Consider the following 21,520-nt stretch of genomic DNA (forward strand, 5'->3'; position numbering starts at 1 on the left):
ACAACATGTATGTGCAACATGGATGTCTGAATGAGTCCTTACAATGTTAATCACAGACAGTACAAGGACTGTACAAAGACGCCATTCGTGTACTGTCTGTGATTTTCACGAACCTATAAACCTGTACGAGTAATTTTGATCTATGGCGCAGATCAAAAACTGACATGTCTGTGTTTTTTTGAGGACACACAATCTGCAAAAAGCCCTCGGATCTGTGAACAGCATCAATGACTGTAATGGGTAAACTAAAGGTAAAGCACATATGTGAAAAACGGATTTCTGAATGAGGACTAAATCTGTTGCAAAGCTACAGCTCGGAGCATGTTCTGGTGCCTGCAAACATTAGGAGTAGTCATTTTGCTACAGCTAAAGAGCCAGTATTTGTCCTATTACACATGGGAATAACTGATTATAAAGGGTCAACTATGGGACAAAAACATCACTTGTTGATGTCATTGGACTCTAAGCACAATGAATGGTGTCCCTGAGATCAGTGAAAAGCGAGCCCTGACAATACATGTAAGGCACATATCCGGAGCGGAGAGCGAGAACGCCACTACTAGGCCCATGATTCATTCATACTATTCACCGTGTGCAGTCGTGCAGATGAGACCAGGCTTACCCCGCGACTTCCTAGTCAGCAACTGCCCTCGTTGGTGAAGTCTCGCTGACTCTGGGGCCCCAAAGCACCGAGGACAGAAGCAGTGCAGCCCCCTTGTGAATAGCTATAATCTGTATTTTAGATTAGGCCGTTATTTCAATTACTATAATGTGATGGATTTATTTGCATTTTCACAATTACATATATAAAATAAGGCAAAATATCTTTACAGAGGTAGCACAGAACTGAGAAACATGATTGATGCCTTCCAGAAACAGCGCCAGGTCTGTGCATGGGATATGCTGTGTGTGCACAAGGCCTGGGGTGACACAATGAGGTGACAGCCACACGGGGCCTGAGGTCCTGAGTGCTCCACACCTGTGTCAGGTCTCTGGTAGTGATGGGCAGTCCGGTTCTTTTTGGTGATCTGGTTCCCATTGCTCCGCTCACCAAAAAGATCTTTCAGATTATTCATGGCTCCCTATTACCGTAAATATGTGTTCTTCCCAGGTGAACACATATTTAACATTGTAGTAACGCCGTTGAAACCCCACCCACTTACAACATACCAATTATAGAGTGGGCGGGGTTTCGTTCAGGTGGGCGAGGTTTCATCCACTGAACACCGGAGTTTAAAGGGTGCTTTATACGCTGCAACATCGCTAACGATATATCGTCGGGATCACGGTGTTTGTGACGCACATCCGGCGTCATTAGCGACATCGCAGCGTGTGACAGCTAGGAGCGACGATCAACAATCGCAAAAACGGCAAAAATCGTTGATCGTTGACACGTCGCTCCAAATCATAATGTCATTGTTGTTTCATTCCGCAGGTTGTTCGTCGTTCCTGCGGCACCACACATCGTTGTCTGTGACACCGCCGGAAAGACGAACATCATCCTACCTGCGTCCATTGGAAAGGAGGAAGGAAGGAGGTGGCCGGCTGCTCATCTCCTCCCCTCCTCTTCTATTGGGCGGCCGTTTTGTGACGCCGCTGTGACGCCGCACACACCGCCCCCTTGAAGGAGGGATTGTTCGTCAGCAACAGCGACGTCGCTGAACAGGTATGTGTGTGTGACGCTGCCGTAGCGATATTGTTCGCTACGGCAGCGATCACCACATGTCGCACGAACGATGGGGGCCGGGTGCTATCGCTCGCAACATCGCTAGCAATCGCTAGCGATGTCGCAGCGTGTAAAGCACCCTTTACGCCCAGTGAGAGCCGGTAAGAGAATTTAGTGGCTCTCACTGTCAGTCACAGCAGGGAGCCGGATCTTTGTGACGGATCGTTGGCGACTGACACATCACTAGTCTCTGGCATACAGCAATCTTTGCCAGAGAAAGTGGTGGAGCAGGGAGCCGATGGCCATTGCTTTTCACCCTTTCTGCATCATGAGGACATGGGTACAAGTGAAGGAGCTCCCTGTCCAAGCTGTCTTGCCAAATCCTCTGTGAGCTCTCACTATCTTCAGGAGCCTCCCGTCTATTACACATCTGTCCTGGCTCCGGAGCCAGTCCTTGCATCTTCTGTCTTCAGCAGTGTGAGACAACACAATCCATGTTGTGTCTGTGGTATCCATCTTGTTCTATACGTATCTTCTGATGTCATGGTGATCAAGTAACACTGATGGACGGGGAAGTCTCACATTTCTATTCATGCCCCTAAAGTTCTTATTGGCTCATAGGTCACACGATACAAGGCTGTGTATGATTTCCTGAGTGCTCGTAAAACAAATCTTATTAATTTGGGGTTCAAAAGGCATAGAAGGAGTATATTGCAATCACAGCAGTCATCTCCCTCTGCCCTCCGGTGCGTCTGGTTACCGTGGTAACCCTGCGTACACGTCTAATGTCATGTCCTTAGGCCTTTTATGGTACTACGTAAAGCTACTACCAAGTACATTCTCTGAGCCGAGCCCCTTAACTAATCTATCCTTAATATTGCTTATAGTTATCCAAAATATGCCTCCTGACAAACACTCCTCTGTTGTTCCAAGATGCTATCCGCACATTTGGTTCTTCTACATTAAGGTGTCTGCCTGATGTAACAGCTCTGCTATTCCAAGTTACTGTCTGTACAATGGGCTCTGCTATACCCTGGTACCTGTCTTTTTACCTGACCCTATATTTGGAGGTGCTCTCTGCGCACTCAGCTCTGCTGCATCAAGGTACCTGTCTACATAGCTCTGCTGTTTCTAGGGGCTGTCTGCACTTTTGGCTCCACTATATAAAGGTACTTCTTCTTTACGACTCTGGTGTTCTAAACTACTGTCCACACATTTGTCTCTGCTGTACCAAAGTGTCTCACTAGGTATACTGCTCTGTTGCTTTATGTTGCTTCCAACACTTTAGGCTCTGCTATTTCAATGAGCCTGTCCACACATTTATCTCTGCTGTTCCATGTGGCATTTGAACTATCTAACTCTTTGGCCTCCACGTCTCCGGCTGGTCCTGCTCATTCTGACCTGTGTCTTAGTGTAGCCACTTTGCCAGGCGAGCCACACCACAGACATCATTTGCTAATCAGCCAAAGTAAAGCAGACAGCTGGGGCCTGGTATTATCAGACTGGGAAGGTCCATGGTTATTTGGACCTTTCCAGCCTAAAAATAGCAGCCCACAGCCGCCCAGAATTGGCATATAACATTACATTCCCCACTTCTGGTGCTTCGCCTTGGCTCTTCCCAAATGCCCTGGTGCGGTGGCAATTGAGGTAATAAGTTAATTGGTTGATGTCACTTGTGTAATGTCAGCTGTCAACAAGCCCAGGGAGAGGGGTCTATCAGACACCCCCATTACTAACCCTGTAAGTGTAAAGTTAGGAAAATAATAGTTTAGACTTCCCCGCACTTTACATCATTTACTAATTTATTAAACAAAATGTCCAGTTAAGCTCCAACATAATTCCCGATCCAGGCCTGGTTACACCAGGGACTGTGATGAGCAGTGACGTACAGACACCGATCACAGTAATGCTAGCGGCCATCATGTCTACGGCATTACTGATTGGCAGGCAAACAACAGCGAAATATGTGGGATGAGGGCTGGGGCATGGCGCCGTGTACCCCAATACTTGGTCATGCAATACGCAGTGCCATGCACACTCGCTCATCACTAGGCCTGAGCACAGTTGGGGGACACCATTCTACTGGTTAATTCCCATGCTGTGCACTTGCCAAATACAACAGCCTTGTGAGAAGCCATGACACTTTATGTTAGTGCCTCAGACTATGCTCCCTCATAATTATACAGGTCACACAGCAGGCAGCCGTCCCTGACGTCACAGCACACCTCTCCCGCAGATGTGACACACATTGTCACCCAGAGTCAGGCGCGCTTTTTATTTAACTGTACTGCGCATGCTCCAGGTGCTTCCGCCCATAGTGCTCTCTGCCGTCTTCCGCCCTTAGTTTGCTACGTCATTCACCTGTGACAACTTCCGCTGCTTCCTGTGTTTGCGGCCGATCACAGAGGCTGTCGCTGATGCAGGATGGCGGCGGGAGCACTGGAGACAGGTAGGTGTGAGTGACCACGGAGGAGATGCGGCGGATCACGTCCCCGTCACCCCGGGAAGGCGCAGGCCTGTAGGACGCAGTGTGCGCGCGCAGCCATACAGCTGCTGAGCCCCCTGCAGCCTGGTACGTGTCGCCCTGGGCTATGGGGGCTCTTGGCCTCTGTCCGGGGTCTGGCCGCCCATGGTCACACTTTCCATCCGTATCAGGGGCTCTGCTGACCCGAACACGTCAGTATAGACATGGGCAGGATATACAGGGTAAGGCAAGGGGATAATCCCTGCTCTATGGGGCCGAGCATTGGGGGATCAGCAGAGCGGGGCACTATTATCCCCACAGATTGTCACAGCGGACCCCAGGACCCCGGCGCCTGCAGCGTATTTTATTCTAATTCCGCCTTTTACCATTCCTCATATTATTCCTCGTTGAAAAGCATGAATACACTGACAGCCGGTTACCACACTGTTCTTTGCACTATCTGCCATTATACAGTCAGCCAGTAAGGATCCACCCCGTTGACAAAATAACACCCATTTGTCAATTTAGTCATATTTTTTTTTTTTAAATACATAACAGAAACCGCACATCCGAGAGATGAGTCTGCGTGCCACGATCAGGGTTTGCAGCATTTTGGACGCAGCGTGTTATTACTGAGTCCAGAGTTCTGCGGTGTGCAGTACAAGCACAGTGGATGGGAATTCTAGAAATCGACTGCCCACTGTGTTTCTTTTCTCCACAGCATAAGCTGACATGTTGCGTAGCTTTCCGGGCTGCAGCATGTCACTTTATTGCTGCAGAGCCGTAAGTGTTCTATGCATGGACAACAGAGACAGCAGCGGCCCGAACCTTCTTCATGGGCACAGGCAGCTGCAGTCTCCTGCGGACCATATTTACGGCCCCATAGGAGAGGACACGCTGCGTCCAGGACACGCTGCGTCTCCGTACAGTGTGCACATAGCCTAAGTGCAGAACAATATTCTGACAAGTTACTGAGCAGGAGGGATGACAGATTATCAGAAGTGGTTTCTGTAGTACCTGGATCACGTCTCTACAGGTGGTAAAGGTCCGACCTCTGATACCAAAAGCCGGGATCCCAAAGTGAGGTACACTCTGGAGCACCGTTCAACTCTATGGGACTGAGAAACTTGCTGCAGAAAATATAAGCTCATTTTTCTGAATAGGTTTTGTAGAAGACCTTACACATTACTTGCAGCAAAGAAAGGGCGACAGTTGTAACCCTCCCAGGCCAAAACCAACTCCAGCAGGATACAGCTAAGCCCCCACTAAGTGGAGGCATCACAGGTGCAGGAGGAGCAAATCACACACACGCTTCCATGGAATGGAGGGGGCGATTGCTGGATGATAAAACTGCACACTGATGGCTTGCATAGAGCGCTGTTCACACATGCAGATAACAGTCATAAGCCCGCAGCCTATTAGGTGACGCCCACACAATTAGATCATGCCGGCTACCAAGCCGTACTCCATCTGTGCACCATACAGGGACAGGGACTCTAATGCAAGGCCCAACAGAAAGGGTCCTGGCTGCATCCTGTTCAAAAAATATGAGGTTTTAGTTGGTATTATGGCCAGAATACGGAAGTCTACAACCCTCGTCACGAGACCCTCATGCTTGTAGGTCCCTATGCTAAATATAAAAATAGCAACAAAAAGAGTAATAAATATCTTCAAAAAACTAAGCAATTCATTTTTGGAGGATATTTATTCCTCTTTATGTTGCTATTTTTATATATAGTGTAGGCTGCGAGCTTGTGATTATGTATCTGCATGTGTGAACAGCGCTCTAAGCAAGCCATCAGCGTGCAGTTTTACCATCCAGCAATTGCCCCCTCCATTCTGTGGAAGTGTGTGTGTGATTTGCTCCTCCTGCACCTGTGATGCCTCCACCTAGTGGGGGCTTGGCTGTATCCTTCTAGAGTACTAGTTTTTGGCCTAGGTAATGTACAGCTGCAGTTCCATTTTTGCTGTAAGTAATTGCTTAATTTTTGGAGGATATTTATTTAGACCTTACACATGTCACATACTGGACTCCATTCATACGGGGTGAATTCCTTATTTGCAGAGCATTGCAGCTATAAGACTCCTCACTGGAAGCCATATTGGTTTGTCAGTCTCCGCAAGGAGAAAAGTTTTCCCCTTAGACTCCACTTTAGCTTCTCATACAGCCAGATCAGATCTCATACTTTGCACTGATGAGGGGCAATCACCACAAAACACAGTGTCTGCAAATTGGGGTTCTGATCTGGCATAAATCCTAAGTCATATGAAAAGGCTGGTTAAAGGGCCACTTTTGACTTGTGGCACTAGAGTTTGTCTCTTTCCTCCCTGAAGAGACCATTTCAATTATTTGCAGCCATTCATATAACGCGTCTGTCACACAGTGTCCTTTATATCCTTATGTGTTTTAGGAATTAAAAGAATAAATTGTGTGTAAAGCAAACCTCACTGTTTTTGCTGCTTATTGCTCCTAATCCACATGTCATTGTCTTTCAGATGAGCAGACGAGAATCCGATTCCAGCTGGAGTTGGAATTCGTTCAGTGTTTGGCGAATCCTAATTACCTTAATTGTAAGTGGCCTAAAGGTTATTAAAGGTGCCGACCGTGCCCATTAGATATTACATAAAGGCGTTCTCCAGTCTGTGTAGGATTTCTTTTTTTATGTATTTAGTTTTTTGCTTTTATAAATGTTTAGCTTCTGCCTCTGGAGGACACACAAAGTACTACACTTAAAAGTGTAGCTCCTCCCTCTGAGCTTATACACCCCCCTGGAGAACCAGATCTAGCCAGTTTAGTGCAAAAGCTGAAGGAGAATAGCCACCCACAAGTAAAACAGAGCAAAAGCCGGAACAACCGGAGACTCTGTCAACGACAACAACCGGTGAAAAACACACGGAACAAGAAATTGCCAACAGGCAACAGGGAGGGTGCTGGGTCTCCCAATACGGAACTATAAGAAAAAGAATTTACGGTAAGTAAACAAAATTCTCTTTTCTTTATCGTTCCTATGGGAGACCCAGACATTGGGTGTATAGCTTCTGCCTCCGGAGGACACACAAAGTACTACACTAAAAAGTGTAGCTCCTCCCTCTGAGCATATACACCCCCTGGATAACCAAATATAGCCAGTTCAATGCTTTGTGTTCAGGAGGCACACATCCACACATGCATTCTCATCTGATTTTTGATTTTTGGAAAGAGTTTGAAGAAAAGCGGGTCCAAGCCTGGACTCCCGGCATGTCCCTTCTCACCCCACTGTGTCGGCAGTGTTGTTAAGGTTGATTTCAGGGCTGGAGCCTTACATGCCACGCTCCTTCACCATCCCTCGGGCTCTGGCTTGAAGTGGGAGCAAGCACGGTTCTCCCTGCCTTGCAGGAGACCGGTCTCCATCCGCAGCCCTTCAGGATCCTGCCGGACGGAGCACTCATCCCCAGGGACTTGAAACCCTGCGTCTCACAAGCTAAGTATCTGAGAAGTTATTTTCGGGGGGTCCCTTGTACTTTTTTGTTGGGGAGAGTGGGCTGTGTATCTATTCTGACATTTCCGGCCGGTTCTCTGGTTTTCACCTGAGAACCGCGCCGATGGTGCCTGTGCGCCGGCCGCATAGTTAAATTTAGGCCCCGGCTTCGCCTGAGGCCTAGTTTCGATTTCACTGCCCCTGCGTGCCAATCATGCAGAGGGACAGTGCGGCTCCGCCCAGCGGCCGTTCGGCACAGGGGAGGGACACTCCTCTCTGAGGAAATGTTCCCTCCCCTGTAAATCTCCTTGGCCCTCCGGTTCCCGCTCTTAGAGTAGGCCCCGCCCCCTCTCCTCGCTCCGGCGCCATTTTATCAGCGTTCTTATGCCATGTCTGCACAGCGATCGGCGCTGGCTGCAGAATCTCTCTGGGGGTCCGGGCTGTGGGATCTGGAGGGCACACAAACGGTCTGGTAAGCCACAACCTCCGGTTGTGGACCTGCTTATATACTCTCTGGGGGTCATTCTGGCTCAGAGCCCCCACCTCAGCAGCATGTCTCACACGAGGAGCAAGGCTGCAAGGCTGTACTCAATATGCACTGCATGTAGGCTCGTACTGCCTGAACCGAGCACATATCCACATTGTGATGCCTGCTCTAACATGGTGGTGCCTCAGCCTGGAATCTCATCCCCAGTGGTCCCTCCGGCTGCTCCGGCTCCGGTGGCTGAACCCCCGGCTTGGGTAGAATTGTTTTCTAAGTCTATCTCCCAGTCATTTGCCGACTCCATGGGACAGCTGTCCCGGACTCTGCTGAGCATGCATCAGCCCCCTTCTCAGGGCGCCTCTGCTGCTACGGCTCGCTCAGCAGAGCTCACAGAGGATTCTTCATCTGGTCTCAGACCCCGTCCTCCTAAAGGGAGACGCAGGGTCCCCTCTCCTTCCTCGTCCCGCGGCCCTGATTCACGAGCTGACTCGCAGGACGAGGAGGATGCCTTTACTGGGGGCTCGGACGCTACCTCCATGTGCCCCATTGATCTGTCCGAAAGTGACGCAGATGTTAGTGATTTGATTGTGTCCATTAATTCTGTACTGGACCTCAATCCGCCTGTATCAGAGGAGCAACCCTCTCTGGCAGAAAAGCACCAGTTTACCTTGCCTAAGAGAACAAGGAGTGTGTTCTTTAACCACTCCAGTTTTCAGGCCACTGTGACCAAGCCTAGGGTCTGTCCTGACAAACGCTTCCTAAAGCGTGGTTCTGATGACCGTTTTCCCTTTCCACCAGTGGTGGTCAAGGAGTGGGCTCATTCACCAAAGGTAGACCCTCCGGTGTCTAGACTCTCAGACCGGACCGTTGTATCAGTGGCTGATGGCACCTCACTTAAGGATTCCACTGACCGCCAGGTTGACCTTCTGGCCAAATCTGTATATGAGGCGGCATGGGCCTCGTTCTCCCAGTCTTTTGCAGCAGTGTGGGCTCTCAAAGCCATCTCTGCTTCTCTAGAGGAGATGCATTCCCTCACCAGGGACTCTATGCCCGAAATGGTTGCCTTAACTTCCAGGCTTCAGCCTTTTCATCCTATGCCATGTCTGCCATGCTAGAGGCTTCTCACCGCACTGCGGTGGCTTCGGCTAATTCCCTCGCTATCCGCAGGATCTTGTGGCTTCGAGAGTGGTAGGCAGACGCTTCTTCAAAGAAGTACCTTGCTGGGCTCCCATTTGCTGGGTTCAGGCTGTCCGGTGAACAACTGGATAAAATTATTAAAGAAGCTACTGGCGGGAAGAGTACTTCCATGCCACAAACTAAAACCAGGAAACCTGTCCAGGGCAGGAACCAGTCGAGGTTTCGTTCTTTTCGTTCCTCCAACTGGTCGTCCTCTAAGCCCTCGGCCTCATCCACTAACTCAGCCAAGGACCAAAAACCCACGCAGGAGCTGCTGCCACTAAGGCAGCCTCCTCTTGACTATCTGGCCGCGCCAGCAACGTCCTTGGTCGGTGGCAGGCTCTCCCACTTTGGCGACGTGTGGTTTCAACACGTCTCCGATCAGTGGGTGCGGGATATCATCTCCCACGGCTACAGGATAGAATTCACTTCCAGCCCGCCAAACAGATTTTTTCTGTCAACTCCCCCCTGCTCCAAGGCCGCCGCCTTCTCACAGGCTGTGGCATCCTTGCAGGCCAACGGAGTAATTGTACCGGTTCCCGCCCGGGAACGGTTCAGGGGTTTCTACTCAAATCTCTTCCTAGTCCCCAAAAGGGACGGTTCCTTCCAGCCCATCCTGGATCTCAAGCGTCTCAACAAGCATGTTCAGGTGCGGCATTTTCGCATGGAGTCTCTGCGATCAGTCATTGCCTCAATGACCCAAGGAGATTTCCTAGCATCCATCGACATCAGAGATGCCTATCTGCATGTGCCAATTGCAGTTTCACACCAGCGTTGGCTACGTTTTGCAATCGGAGAGGAACATTTCCAATTCGTGGCTCTCCCCTTCGGGTTAGCCACGGCCCCTCGAGTATTCACCAAGGTCATGGCAGCAGTGGTTGCGGTTCTGCACCTCCAGGGGTTGGCAGTGATCCCTTACCTGGACGACCTTCTAGTCAAGGCTTCATCCAGTGCAGACTGTCAGCGGAGTGTCTCGCTCACTCTCGCCACTCTAGTCCAATTCGGGTGGCTTGTCATTCTGCCCAAGTCCACTCTGACTCCGACCCAGAAGCTCACGTACCTAGGGATGCAATTCGAGACTCTGCCGGCACTTGTGAAGCTGCCCTTAGTCAAACAGCAGTCCCTCCAACTGGCGGTGCGCTCTTTGCTGAGGCCCCGCCATCATTCCATCAGGCACCTAATGCAGGTGCTGGGTCAGATGGTGGCGTCAATGGAAGCGGTTCCCTTTGCCCAGTTCCATCTGCGTCCTCTGCAGCTGGACATTCTCCGCTGTTGGGACAAGCGGACTTCCTCTTTGCACAGGTTAGTTGCTCTGTCGCCACAGACCAGGGGCTCCCTTCAGTGGTGGCTTCGGCCCCTCTCTCTGTCTCAGGGACGCTCCTTCCTGGCCCCGTCCTGGGTGATCCTCACCACGGATGCCAGTCTATCCGGCTGGGGAGCAGTATATCTCCACCACAGAGCGCAGGGCACTTGGACTCCGTCCGAATCAGCCCTCTCGATCAATGTGCTGGAAATCAGAGCTGTGTTTCTAGCTCTCTTAGCCTTTCGCCACCTGTTGGCGGGCAAGCACATTCGAGTCCAGTCAGACAACGCGACAGCGGTTGCCTACATCAATCACCAGGGCGGGACACGCAGCCGCCTGGCAATGTTGGAGGTCCAACGCATCCTTCAGTGGACGGAGGACTCCAAGTCCACCATATCCGCAGTCCACATCCCAGGCGTGGAAAACTGGGAGGCAGATTATCTCAGCCGTCAAACCGTGGACAGCGGCGAGTGGGCTCTGCATCCGGCAGTGTTCCGGTCAATCTGCCGCAAGTGGGGCACTCCGGAAGTGGATCTAATGGCATCCCGGCACATCAACAAGGTTCCGGTTTACGTGGCTCGCTCCCACGATCCTCAGGCCTTTTCAGCGGACGCGCTGGTGCAAGATTGGTCCCAGTTTCGTCTGCTTACGTGTTTCCCCCTCTAGCTCTCTTGCCCAGAGTCCTGCGCAAGATCAGAATGGAGGGCCGTCTGGTCATCCTCATTGCTCCAGACTGGCCCAGGCGAGCTTGGTACCCAGACCTGCTCCATCTGTCCGTACAGGTGCCGTGGCATCTCCCGGACCGTCCAGACCTTCTCTCACAAGGTCCGTTTTTCCGCCAGAATTCTGCGGCTCTCAGATTGACGGCGTGGCTCTTGAGTCCTGGATCTTGACGACTTCTGGTATCCCTCCTGAAGTCATCTCCACTATGACTCGGGCTCGGAAGTCTTCCTCGGCCAAAATCTATCACAGGACCTGGAGAATTTTCCTGTCCTGGTGTCGCTCTTCCGGCCACGCTCCTTTGGCCTTTTTCCTTGGCCTTTTTCCTTGCCGACCCTCCTGTCCTTTCTACAGTCCGGTCTGCAGCTAGGACTATCCCTCAATTCCCTCAAGGGACAGGTCTCGGCTCTGTCAGTGTTGTTCCAGCGGCGTATCGCCCGGCTGTCTCAGGTGCGCACCTTCATGCAGGGCGCATCTCACATCATTCCGCCTTACCGGCGGCCTTTGGATCCCTGGGACCTTAACCTGGTCCTCACGGCTTTGCAGAAACCCCCCTTTGAGCCTCTTAGGGAGGTTTCTTTGTCTCGTCTTTCACAGAAAGTGGTCTTTCTAGTGGCCATAACTTCCCTCAGGAGAGTCTCTAATTTGGCTGCGCTCTCTTCGGAGTCACCTTTTTTGGTTTTTCATCAAGACAAGGTGGTTCTCCGTCCGACTCCGGACTTTCTCCCTAAGGTGGTTTCTCCTTTCCACCTTAACCAGGACATTTCCCTGCCTTCCTTTTGTCCGGCTCCTGTTCATCGCTTTGAAAAAGCGTTGCATACTCTGGATCTGGTGCGGGCGCTCCGGATCTATGTGTCTCGCACCGCTGTTCTTAGGCGGTGCAGCTCTCTTTTTGTGCTGACCACAGGTCGGCGTAAGCTCCTCTCGGCTTCTAAGCCGACCTTAGCTCGTTGGATTAGGTCGGCTATTTCCGATGCCTACCAGAGCTGTCGGTGCCTCTTGGGCTTTCAGGCACCAGGCTACGGCTCAGCAGGTCTGTCAGGCTGCCACTTGGACTAGTCTGCATACCTTTTCGAAGCACTACCAAGTGCATGCTCATGCTTCGGCAGATGCGAGCTTGGGCAGACGCATCCTTCAGGCGGCTGTCGCCCATTTGTGAAGTTAGGTTTCGCCTACTTCTCAGTTTTCTGTTTATTCCCACCCATGGACTGCTTTGAGACGTCCCATGGTCTGGGTCTCCCATAGGAACGATAAAGAGAATTTTGTTTACTTACCGTAAATTCTTTTTCTTTTAGTTCCGTATTGGGAGACCCAGCACCCTCCCTGTTGCCTGTTGGCAGTTTCTCGTTCCGCGTGTTATCACCGGCTGTTGTTGTAGACAGAGGCTCCGGTTGTTCCGGTTCTTGCTCTATCTCTACTTGTGGGTGGCTATTCTCCTTCAGCTTTTGCACTAAACTGGCTATATTTGGTTATCCAGGGGGTGTATATGCTCAGAGGGAGGAGCTATACTTTTTAGTGTAGTACTTTGTGTGTCCTCCGGAGGCAGAAGCTATACACCCAATGTCTGGGTCTCCCAATACGGAACTATAAGAAAAAGAATTTACGGTAAGTAAACAAAATTCTCTTTTTTCTTTATCGTTCCTTTGGGAGACCCAGACCATGGGACGTCTCAAAGCAGTCCATGGGTGGGAAATAAACAGAAAAACTAAGAAGTAGGCGGAGCCTAACTTCACAAATGGGCGACAGCCGCCTGAAGGATGCGTCTGCCCAAGCTCGCATCTGCCGAAGCATGAGCATGCACTTGGTAGTGCTTCGAGAAGGTATGCAGGCTAGCCCAAGTGGCAGCCTGACAGACTTGTTGAGCCGTAGCCTGGTGCCTGAAAACCCCAAGAGGCACCGACAGCTCTGGTCGAATGTGCCTTGATCCCTGGCGGGGGAGGCACCTGAGTACACTGGTAGGCGTCCGAAATGGTCGACCTAATCCAACGGGCTAAGGTCGGCTTAGAAGCAGAGAGGCCCTTGCGCCGGCCTGTGGTTAGCACAAAAAGAGAAGTGCACTGCCTAAGAGCAGCGGTGCGAGACACATAGATCCGGAGAACACGCACCATGGTCTGGGTCTCCCAATACGGAACTATAAGAAAAAGAATTTACGGTAAGTAAACAAAATTCTTTTTTTGCTTTTATAAATTACATTATGCGCTGACCTGAGCATTTGTGCATGGAGACGTTACAACAGATTTCAATTTGTAGACGCCTAACACAATCCGTGACCATCTATTCAGTCTGTGAAATGTGTGGGAGGCTTATAAGGTGGGTACCAGTTATGGAGTTTGACCCCTGTACATTTATTGGGGGATGACTTCCTGTTCCCTGGAGTTCTGACCTCAGAGATCCCCACTTATCTTGAGAATTGGGCAGTGCAGAGCTCCGTCTAGGTGCGTCGAGGTTGAGCATGTGCACCTCTGCACCATTCATTCTATAAGGACCACCAAAGATAGTGGAGCACTGTACTTGCTGTAGACAGTGAGTGGAGCAGAGGTGCACATGCTCAGCCTTGCTGCACTCAGCCGGAGCGCTGATTCTCATTCACTTTGGGATCTTATCTGTTTACGTCCCAAAGATCTGACAGTTACCACCTACCCTACCAATAGAATAGCGTCTACACTTGGTACAAACCATTTAAGTTCCCCGTACACATTAGAAGAAAGTTGGCTGAACCCACCATTTTCGATATGGCCAGGTATACATTTAATGTTTATGGGGTCTTCTGCCTTTACCCAGACAGATGACATTGGGGGGAAAAAAGGATCAGGGGATATAAAATGAGGTGTGAATTTCTTCTCTACCTGGTGAAAACACACGATAGCTCAGCTAAGCTCTCGTGTGTAGAGGAGTCGGGAGGAAGGCGGCCTGCCAAGTACCTAATGTATGCGCCTGTACAGTATAACATGGCCCTATAACAATGTAGAAATGTTGTCATAGGGTAAGCGGGTAAATACAAAACACACAGGCTGCGTTACAACTCAGTAACATACAGTAATGATGTAAATGGGGACTGTGTCTTTCCTCCTGCTCTTTATGGATTTGGTGGCTGGGCACACCCCTGATTGATCTTGGCTTCGACTCTCCCTGTAGAAACCATTACTGTATTTTGTTTTTAATTTCTGCGGTTTGGATCATAATAAGAAAGTCTGCACTTACTAATACACAGAATACCAGTACACTGCGGGGTGCAGCCGGGTCCCTGTGGTTTCTGGTGGAGGTGGCCCGCGTGTCCATGAGCCACCATCACACATGGCTTATATACGGATGCCTGCAGTGCCGGCTATCAGCCACCCGCCCGCACTGTTATTGCACCAGGCGGCTGCGCAGCACCATGTAACATCAGGTGGGGGCTCAGGTCTCTCCTGGATACAACCAACACATCTGTCCTGTCAAAAGGTGGAAATAAATAGTGCTTTTGTCTTCTTTTTGTAATGGGAGTCAGTGGCCGCAGACAGCTCCTGTCCGGTATCTTATTGGTTTCATTTTCCAGATCACAAATATAATTTTATTTTTCTGCAATGACCAATGTCACTGTATATATTGAGCACCATCATATATGTATATTGTTTTGTTTAGTCTTAGCACAAAGAGGATATTTCAAGGAGAAACCATTTGTGAATTACCTGAAGTATCTCCTGTATTGGAAGGATCCAGAATACGCTAAATATTTAAAGTAAGTCTGAGATTTCCCTGATGTGGGATTACTGGGGGTCTCCAGATTATAATCTGATCATAAATGGTAAGGAGGGCTAGTAACATTACATGTCTACCCATACTGACAGTAGATGGCTACGATTAATATTCTCATCGCCATTTAAAGGTATAATTATTACAATACAATAGTGGGGCTGTTTCTCTGTTATAGGAGATGAAAAATTCAGCAGACCCTTAGTTGCCATGGTTACATATTCGGCATTCTTGTCGAATTGGCACCCACGTGGATTGCAACCATATAAATGCTGTTGTTAGAAAGGGACAGTGGCAGCTAAACTGTTAAAGGAAGGCGCCAGCTGTATAACACAGCCTGGATCCTGTTGTGTATGGAGGGGGCTCAGCTCCTCCTTTGGGAAGGGGTTAATAGGTAATTTTTTTTTTTTTTAATAACCATAGTTTTGCTATTACTGAAACTATAAATTTCCCCAGTTCAGTAGACCATGTAAAAGAGGAATGATACAAGGCCAAGTGATCAGTAAAGATGCTCCAGAATTGCTGTTTCTTAGGCCGGTTTCACACAACCGGCATTTAAGCCGCTCTGCCGGATCTAGCACACTCCAGTACAGTGCAATAGAGTACAATGGCATTGCAGCAAGCTTTGGTCACACGCTGTCATGTGACTGGAGCTTGCCCCGATGCCATTGCACTGTACTGGAGTGTGCCAGCATTTCGCCACTTTGCCAGATCCGGATGTGTGAAATCGGTCTTAGAGAATACAATGGTTAACCTGGGCATGACGTGCTGCAATATGCTGTATGATTGTAGACGTCTCCTGGTAATGTGGAATCGCTACCATAACCGTGTGATATGTCAGTGTGACCTGCAGGAGGGTCCTATAACCTCTGCCCCTTGCTGCCCGCAGGTACCCGCAGTGTCTGCACATGCTGGAGTTGCTGCAGTATGAACACTTCCGGAAGGAGTTGGTGAACGCTCAGTGCGCAAAGTTTATTGACGAGCAGCAAATCTTACATTGGCAGCATTACTCCCGCAAGAGGATGAGGCTACAACAAGCCCTGGCCGAGCAGCAGCCGCAGAACAACGCCATTGGGAAATAAAGACATTGTCCCCTGCCACATCGGGCACAGCCTGCGGCCCAGCACCCGTCTACTGTGATGATCAACATTCGCATATATCCATATACAGTATATGGGCAAAAGACTGCACACGAGCACTGGGGTCTGCACTTGGGGTTTTTCATTTTAGGTTGTATCTGGAATTATCCATCACTCATATTCCTGCCGATCTGCGGAGCGGACCACCGACTTCGGATCAGCTTTGTTGGTTACTAAAGATGATTACTGACATGAGGCTTTTCTCAGGCTAAGTTCCCACGGTGTGAAGTCACAGTACCTTTCTGCTGTGTATTAGTATGGAGAAAACTACTGCCTTTTCCAGTTCCAGCCGTGTTAAGAAATCTCATGTACATGCTGTGAAATATAACATCAGTGTAAACCAAGAGAAGCGGCAGGATTGAGCTCTGCGCAATGTCAGGCAATGTTTTGGAGGGAGGTGTGAGTTTCATCATGTACAATATCTGCGGCAGTAAAGTGCCCCCTAGAGGATCATTGTAGGGGGGCACTTTCCCGAAAAACTGACTGAAAGACTTTGTCCTTATTGCTCTGAGAAGTATGAGGGGTACTTTATATTCACTTTTGCATTTTTGAGATCATAAGACCTTTACTATGAGTTCTCTGTACATTACCTGTTTATATATAATCTACATAAGGATTGGGTGGTTATTATTGTAAATAGGTTTTTCTCCATATTCCCCTAACAGTGAAGCTTGGCCCCTCTAGAGGTAAAGTATCTCCTATAATTTATTTACCCTTTTATAATTGCACATCTGTATTTTTTTGTTTTATGAGCTCCTTACCCATGGTCATTATTTGCACAGTCCATGTATTAACACTAGAACTACTGGACTTGTGACCCCTATATAGAAATATATAGTGCAAAGTAGTCAAAATGACTACCTCAGTAGTTCTAGGGTTAAAGGGCATTTGTTACCAGATATGGTGACTATAAGCTGCGACCACCACCAGTGAGCTCTTACATACAGTATTCTGGAATGCCGTACATAAGAGCCCAGACCGCTCTGTATAATGCAAAAACACTTTAATACTCGCCTAAGGGGCGGTTTAGTCTGATGACTGTTGCTGCTCCCTGCTGCGATCTCCATCCTCATTCCCAGCGTCAATGACGTGTCTATGTCATCCGCACAAGCCCATATTGTGGTTCTGGGCAGGTGCACTTTGATCTGCCCTGGTGAGGGCAGATCAAAGTACTGTAATGCGCAGGCGCAAGGAAAGGTTAAAGACCGCATGAGCACTGCAATACTTTGATCTGGCCTACCCAGGACCTCAATGCCGGCTAGTGTGCATGACATAGGACCCGTGGAAGCCCAATTTGTGGGCGAAACGGCCATCGTCCGTCTTAGAGGAGCCAGCTCACAGTGCGTCTCCAGCCCTCCACCCTGCACGTGTTTTGAATAAATGACATCCAGCACAGCGGACAGAGTGCGGTTTCTTTATACTCTCACCTTATTATCCATGGAGTTCTCCTTGTGACGGGCACCCCGCTCCTGGATCTTTGGTTTTCCGAGGCTTTCCACCCAGGCACAGGCGATACTGCAGGTAACTTGCGGTGGTGCAGGACCTAACTTTCTGCTTTGACATAGGACATGTCATGCACTTGGGCCTCAGAAGGACAGCGATCGCCACAGAGAGGAGACGCCGGACCAAGAACAGCGACACTTATCAGACCGGACCGCCCCCCCTAGGTATTATAAAAGTGTTTAAGGTTCTACACAGCGGCCTAGGCTCTTATATACAGCATTTCAGAATACTGAATATAAAAGCTCACTGGTGGCCGCTGCTTATAGTCGCCAAATCTGGTGACAGGTTACCTTTAAAATATGTACTGACCGCAGCCGTCTTTCCTTCTGATAATCTTCTGCTCCTCACAGGCCGGCTATCACATAGTCTTCTGTGTAGACTAAGGCCGTGTGCGCACTAGAAAAAGGATCTTTCTCAAGAACTTTGAGTCTGAAAGATTAGCGCACCTGCGTTCAAAAAAACACACCGAAAAACACGTGTTTTTTACCGCATTTTTGCCACGGGTTGGTCCCTGCGTTTGTTTTTACCATTATCTATGGCAAAAAATGCAGGCACCTACAGAAAAGAAGGGACATGCTCACTTTTTCTTATGAAATTCTGCAGAAAGAATGTTCTTGAGGAAAAAAAACGCAGTGTGTGCACAGCTTTTTTTTTTTTCTTCTTAATATGTTTTGCTGGGGAATGGCTGCAGAAAGGTTACAACCATTGTCTCAATTTCTGCAGCAAAAAACGGAAAAAAAAAGCAGGTAAAAATGCAGTGTGTGCACAGAGTCTAAAACTGGGGCCACATGGTGCAGAAGGAGGCTGTGATAAGTATTTTAATACACACTGTGCACATAACTTTGGCCAGAGGAGTACAGTAGATAATAAAGTACCTTATATAGAAAATAATGCTAGGGCAGTAATGCACAGCTATTATACACAGATTACCACCACGATCTGCTCTGAATGATGGGGGGGTCCTCATCTGTATCCCATACAGGAACCAACACTGTCGCATCGCCTGACATATTATTTACCTTTGGGGGTCTCTGATACAGAGCAATGCACTATGGCAAATCCATAAGTATCCCGCTCCTGCTGCAATGTAATTAGAGAAACTGATTATTGGGCACAGTCCTGCACCTCACTTTTTTGGATCCTGCCAGGTCTAGGCTGTAACTCTTCCTTCTCTACGTCTTTGATCTGATCCTCACGCTTTGTTTTTTTCAATATTTAGCTATTCAAACGTTAATTTCAATAAAATATTTTATAAGAAACCTTGACATTTATCAATCTACTGCATATGGGGGTGAGCAGTGGTTCTTTGCTCTGATTGCTCGTTGTTCTTCCCTGACACCAGCGGCCTGGCCCAGTATGGAAGGACTGGATAGTAAATCTCTGGGAAACTATTTTTCTTTTTTGCTATTAAAGCATACATATATTATAGACACCCTTTTTTTTAATATCATAAACCTGTATATTAGCTATAAATCTCTTTTATAAAATGGAAAGTCTTCAGAATTCTTTAAAACCCAAGTACTTTTTTCTTTTTCAAGCCACTTGTGAAAGTTTTGTAAAGTAAAACTCCTTTTAAAAGGAAACGGGTCAGCAGATTTGTTCCGCTTTAGGTTATTTGTGTGTGCGGCTGCTCGAGTGTCCGGATTAGATTTTGTGCTGACCTATGCAGCTACAGCAAGAATACCAGCAGGCTCCCCCCTGAAAAGATGGTAGCAGACAAAAAAAAAACCAACAAATAGAAAGACCTAACCAGTTCTAAATTTATCACAATGGCGCACACTATGAAGTTTGGTGCTTCTTAGACCTCCTTCCTTAACTTACCGTATTTTCTGGATTATAAGACGCACTGTTTTTCTCCCCCAAATCTGGGGGGGACGGGGGTGCATCTTACAATCCAGATATGCCTTACTAGGGCAGTGGTAAAGCGGGGTCATAGGATTTAGGGTCAGCGATACTAAGGGCTCAGAGGAGCGGCTCAGGAAGGTTACAGGACGGGGTGTCTCGGCAGCAGGTGTATTGATCTGACTGCGGGCTCCATTGAATCGCCCGCTGTTGACATGGACGGGTGCAGATTGATGCAATGGACTTCAAAAAAATGGCTGCGGAGGCGGCACATACGCAGACAGGACTCCGTGGCCATATTCTTGAAATCCATCTCATCAACCGTGGATGATTCAACGGAGCCCGCAGTTTGATCAATGGCACCTGCCGCCGAGAGACCCCATCCTGTGACCCTCCTGAGTTGCTCCACTGCAGAGACACCCGCACAGCCCGCCAGCAGACCAATGCTACTGCGACACCCCCCCCCGAACCCACAGTACTGCTGACCCTCCTGACCGCAACACCTCCTCCTCTGAGCCCGCAGCATCGCTGACCCATCTGTGACCCTCCTGAGCCGATCCACCACTGCTGCTCCCTTGTGGTGAGCATTAGGATTGATAATGGGCTGCATTATGGCACTTTGTAATCTTACAATGTAAAAGTGACTTTAGGGTCACCCACAGACCCCAGTGTGACCTGGAGAGTTGGATTTGCAGTCACATGAGTGAGAAGAGGAACAGAGCAGCACTGTAAACCAGGCAAGACTGCAATTGGAGAGTATACAGTGTGTCCACCGCTATTAACTTGAACGACAGCAGCTGTAGGCATAGAAGTGGTGTCTGGGTATAGTAAAGTAACCATGCGCTACGCAATGAAACCACCTATAGCGCCACCTGGTGGAAAACAACGGAGTTAGCATTTTTATTTTGAAAATGGAATAAGATAGAGGAAAAAAAAAGTGAATTACAAAGTTGTAGGGCATCATCAATTCAATACGAATCCACACATTGCTTACAGAAATTCTATGATATGAAACATTGAATGCTGGTCATGCGTATGGCTCTCATTTAACTTTTATGCTCAAAGTGGCCACCGTCAGCTGCAATGCACATCTGGACTGCACAGCATACTGTATCTTGCTGTACGTTGTGCAATATGGTAGGTGACACGTTTGCACAAGCATCTGTGATACGTCGTCGTAGGTCCTGCAATGTTGGTGGAGGGGTTGCATACACCTGCTGTTTGATGTGACCTCACAGAAAGAAGTCCAATGGGGTCAGGTCAGGTGAGCGTGGAGGCCACTCCTCGCAGCCACCATACACAATGACTTGTAGGAAGGTCTCCATGAGGTATCGCTTCACATCCGAAGCCTTGTGAGTTTTACATGTTCTAATCATAACATTTCTGTATGCAAGGTGTGGATTCGTATTGAATTGATGATGCTCTACAACTTTGTCATTCACTCTTTTTCTCTCTCGTTCCGTTTTTGAAATAGAAATGCTAACTGTTGTTTTCCCCCAGGTGGCGCTATAGGTGGTTTCATTGCATAGTACATGGCTACTTTACTATACCTAGACACCACTTCTATGCCTATAGCTGTCGTCGTTCTCAAGTTAATGGCAGTGGACACACTGTATAAAAATACATTTACACAATTAAGGCATAAAGTTTCATCCAGTGCTTCTTTAAAGAAAAAAAACAAACAAACCTGTAATGACGAGCAAAAAGTCTTGTGACACAGATCCAGACTCCCAGCGTATTCTGATCAGTAAGCCTGTGCACTGGGTGGTCCTGTTCTTGGCATAGTTGCCAGGTAATATCTTATACACACAGGGAGACGGCCAGAAGGGGACACCAGCTGACACTTCTCCCTTATACTTTTTGAAACTCTGGGGACAGATATAAATTCAGGCACCTTAGAGTTATATTAACATATCAAAGATCACAAAGGCTCCTCCTTGGCGATATATTTTGGCATCTTTAGACTACATACCACTTTTTGGTTGGCAGATCTTAAGTCACACCCTTTCATTGGATGAGGTGGAGTTACTGAA

The 21,520-nt window shown here is 48.6% G+C and overlaps 1 protein-coding gene across 1 annotated transcript; it reads left to right on the forward strand.

The window, feature by feature from the left end:
- The first annotated feature begins 4,026 nt into the window (after positions 1–4,026).
- MED31 (mediator complex subunit 31) lies at positions 4,027–18,904 on the forward strand. Its single transcript, XM_075335276.1, has 4 exons — positions 4,027–4,115; positions 6,627–6,701; positions 14,893–14,989; positions 15,893–18,904. The coding sequence occupies exons 1-4, from the start codon at positions 4,091–4,093 to the stop codon at positions 16,083–16,085; spliced, it is 390 nt and encodes a 129-aa protein (XP_075191391.1). The 5' UTR covers positions 4,027–4,090; the 3' UTR covers positions 16,086–18,904.
- The last annotated feature ends 2,616 nt before the right edge of the window (positions 18,905–21,520 follow it).

The sequence above is a fragment of the Anomaloglossus baeobatrachus genome, chromosome 2, assembly GCF_048569485.1.
Source record: "Anomaloglossus baeobatrachus isolate aAnoBae1 chromosome 2, aAnoBae1.hap1, whole genome shotgun sequence".
Lineage (NCBI taxonomy): Eukaryota > Metazoa > Chordata > Amphibia > Anura > Aromobatidae > Anomaloglossus > Anomaloglossus baeobatrachus.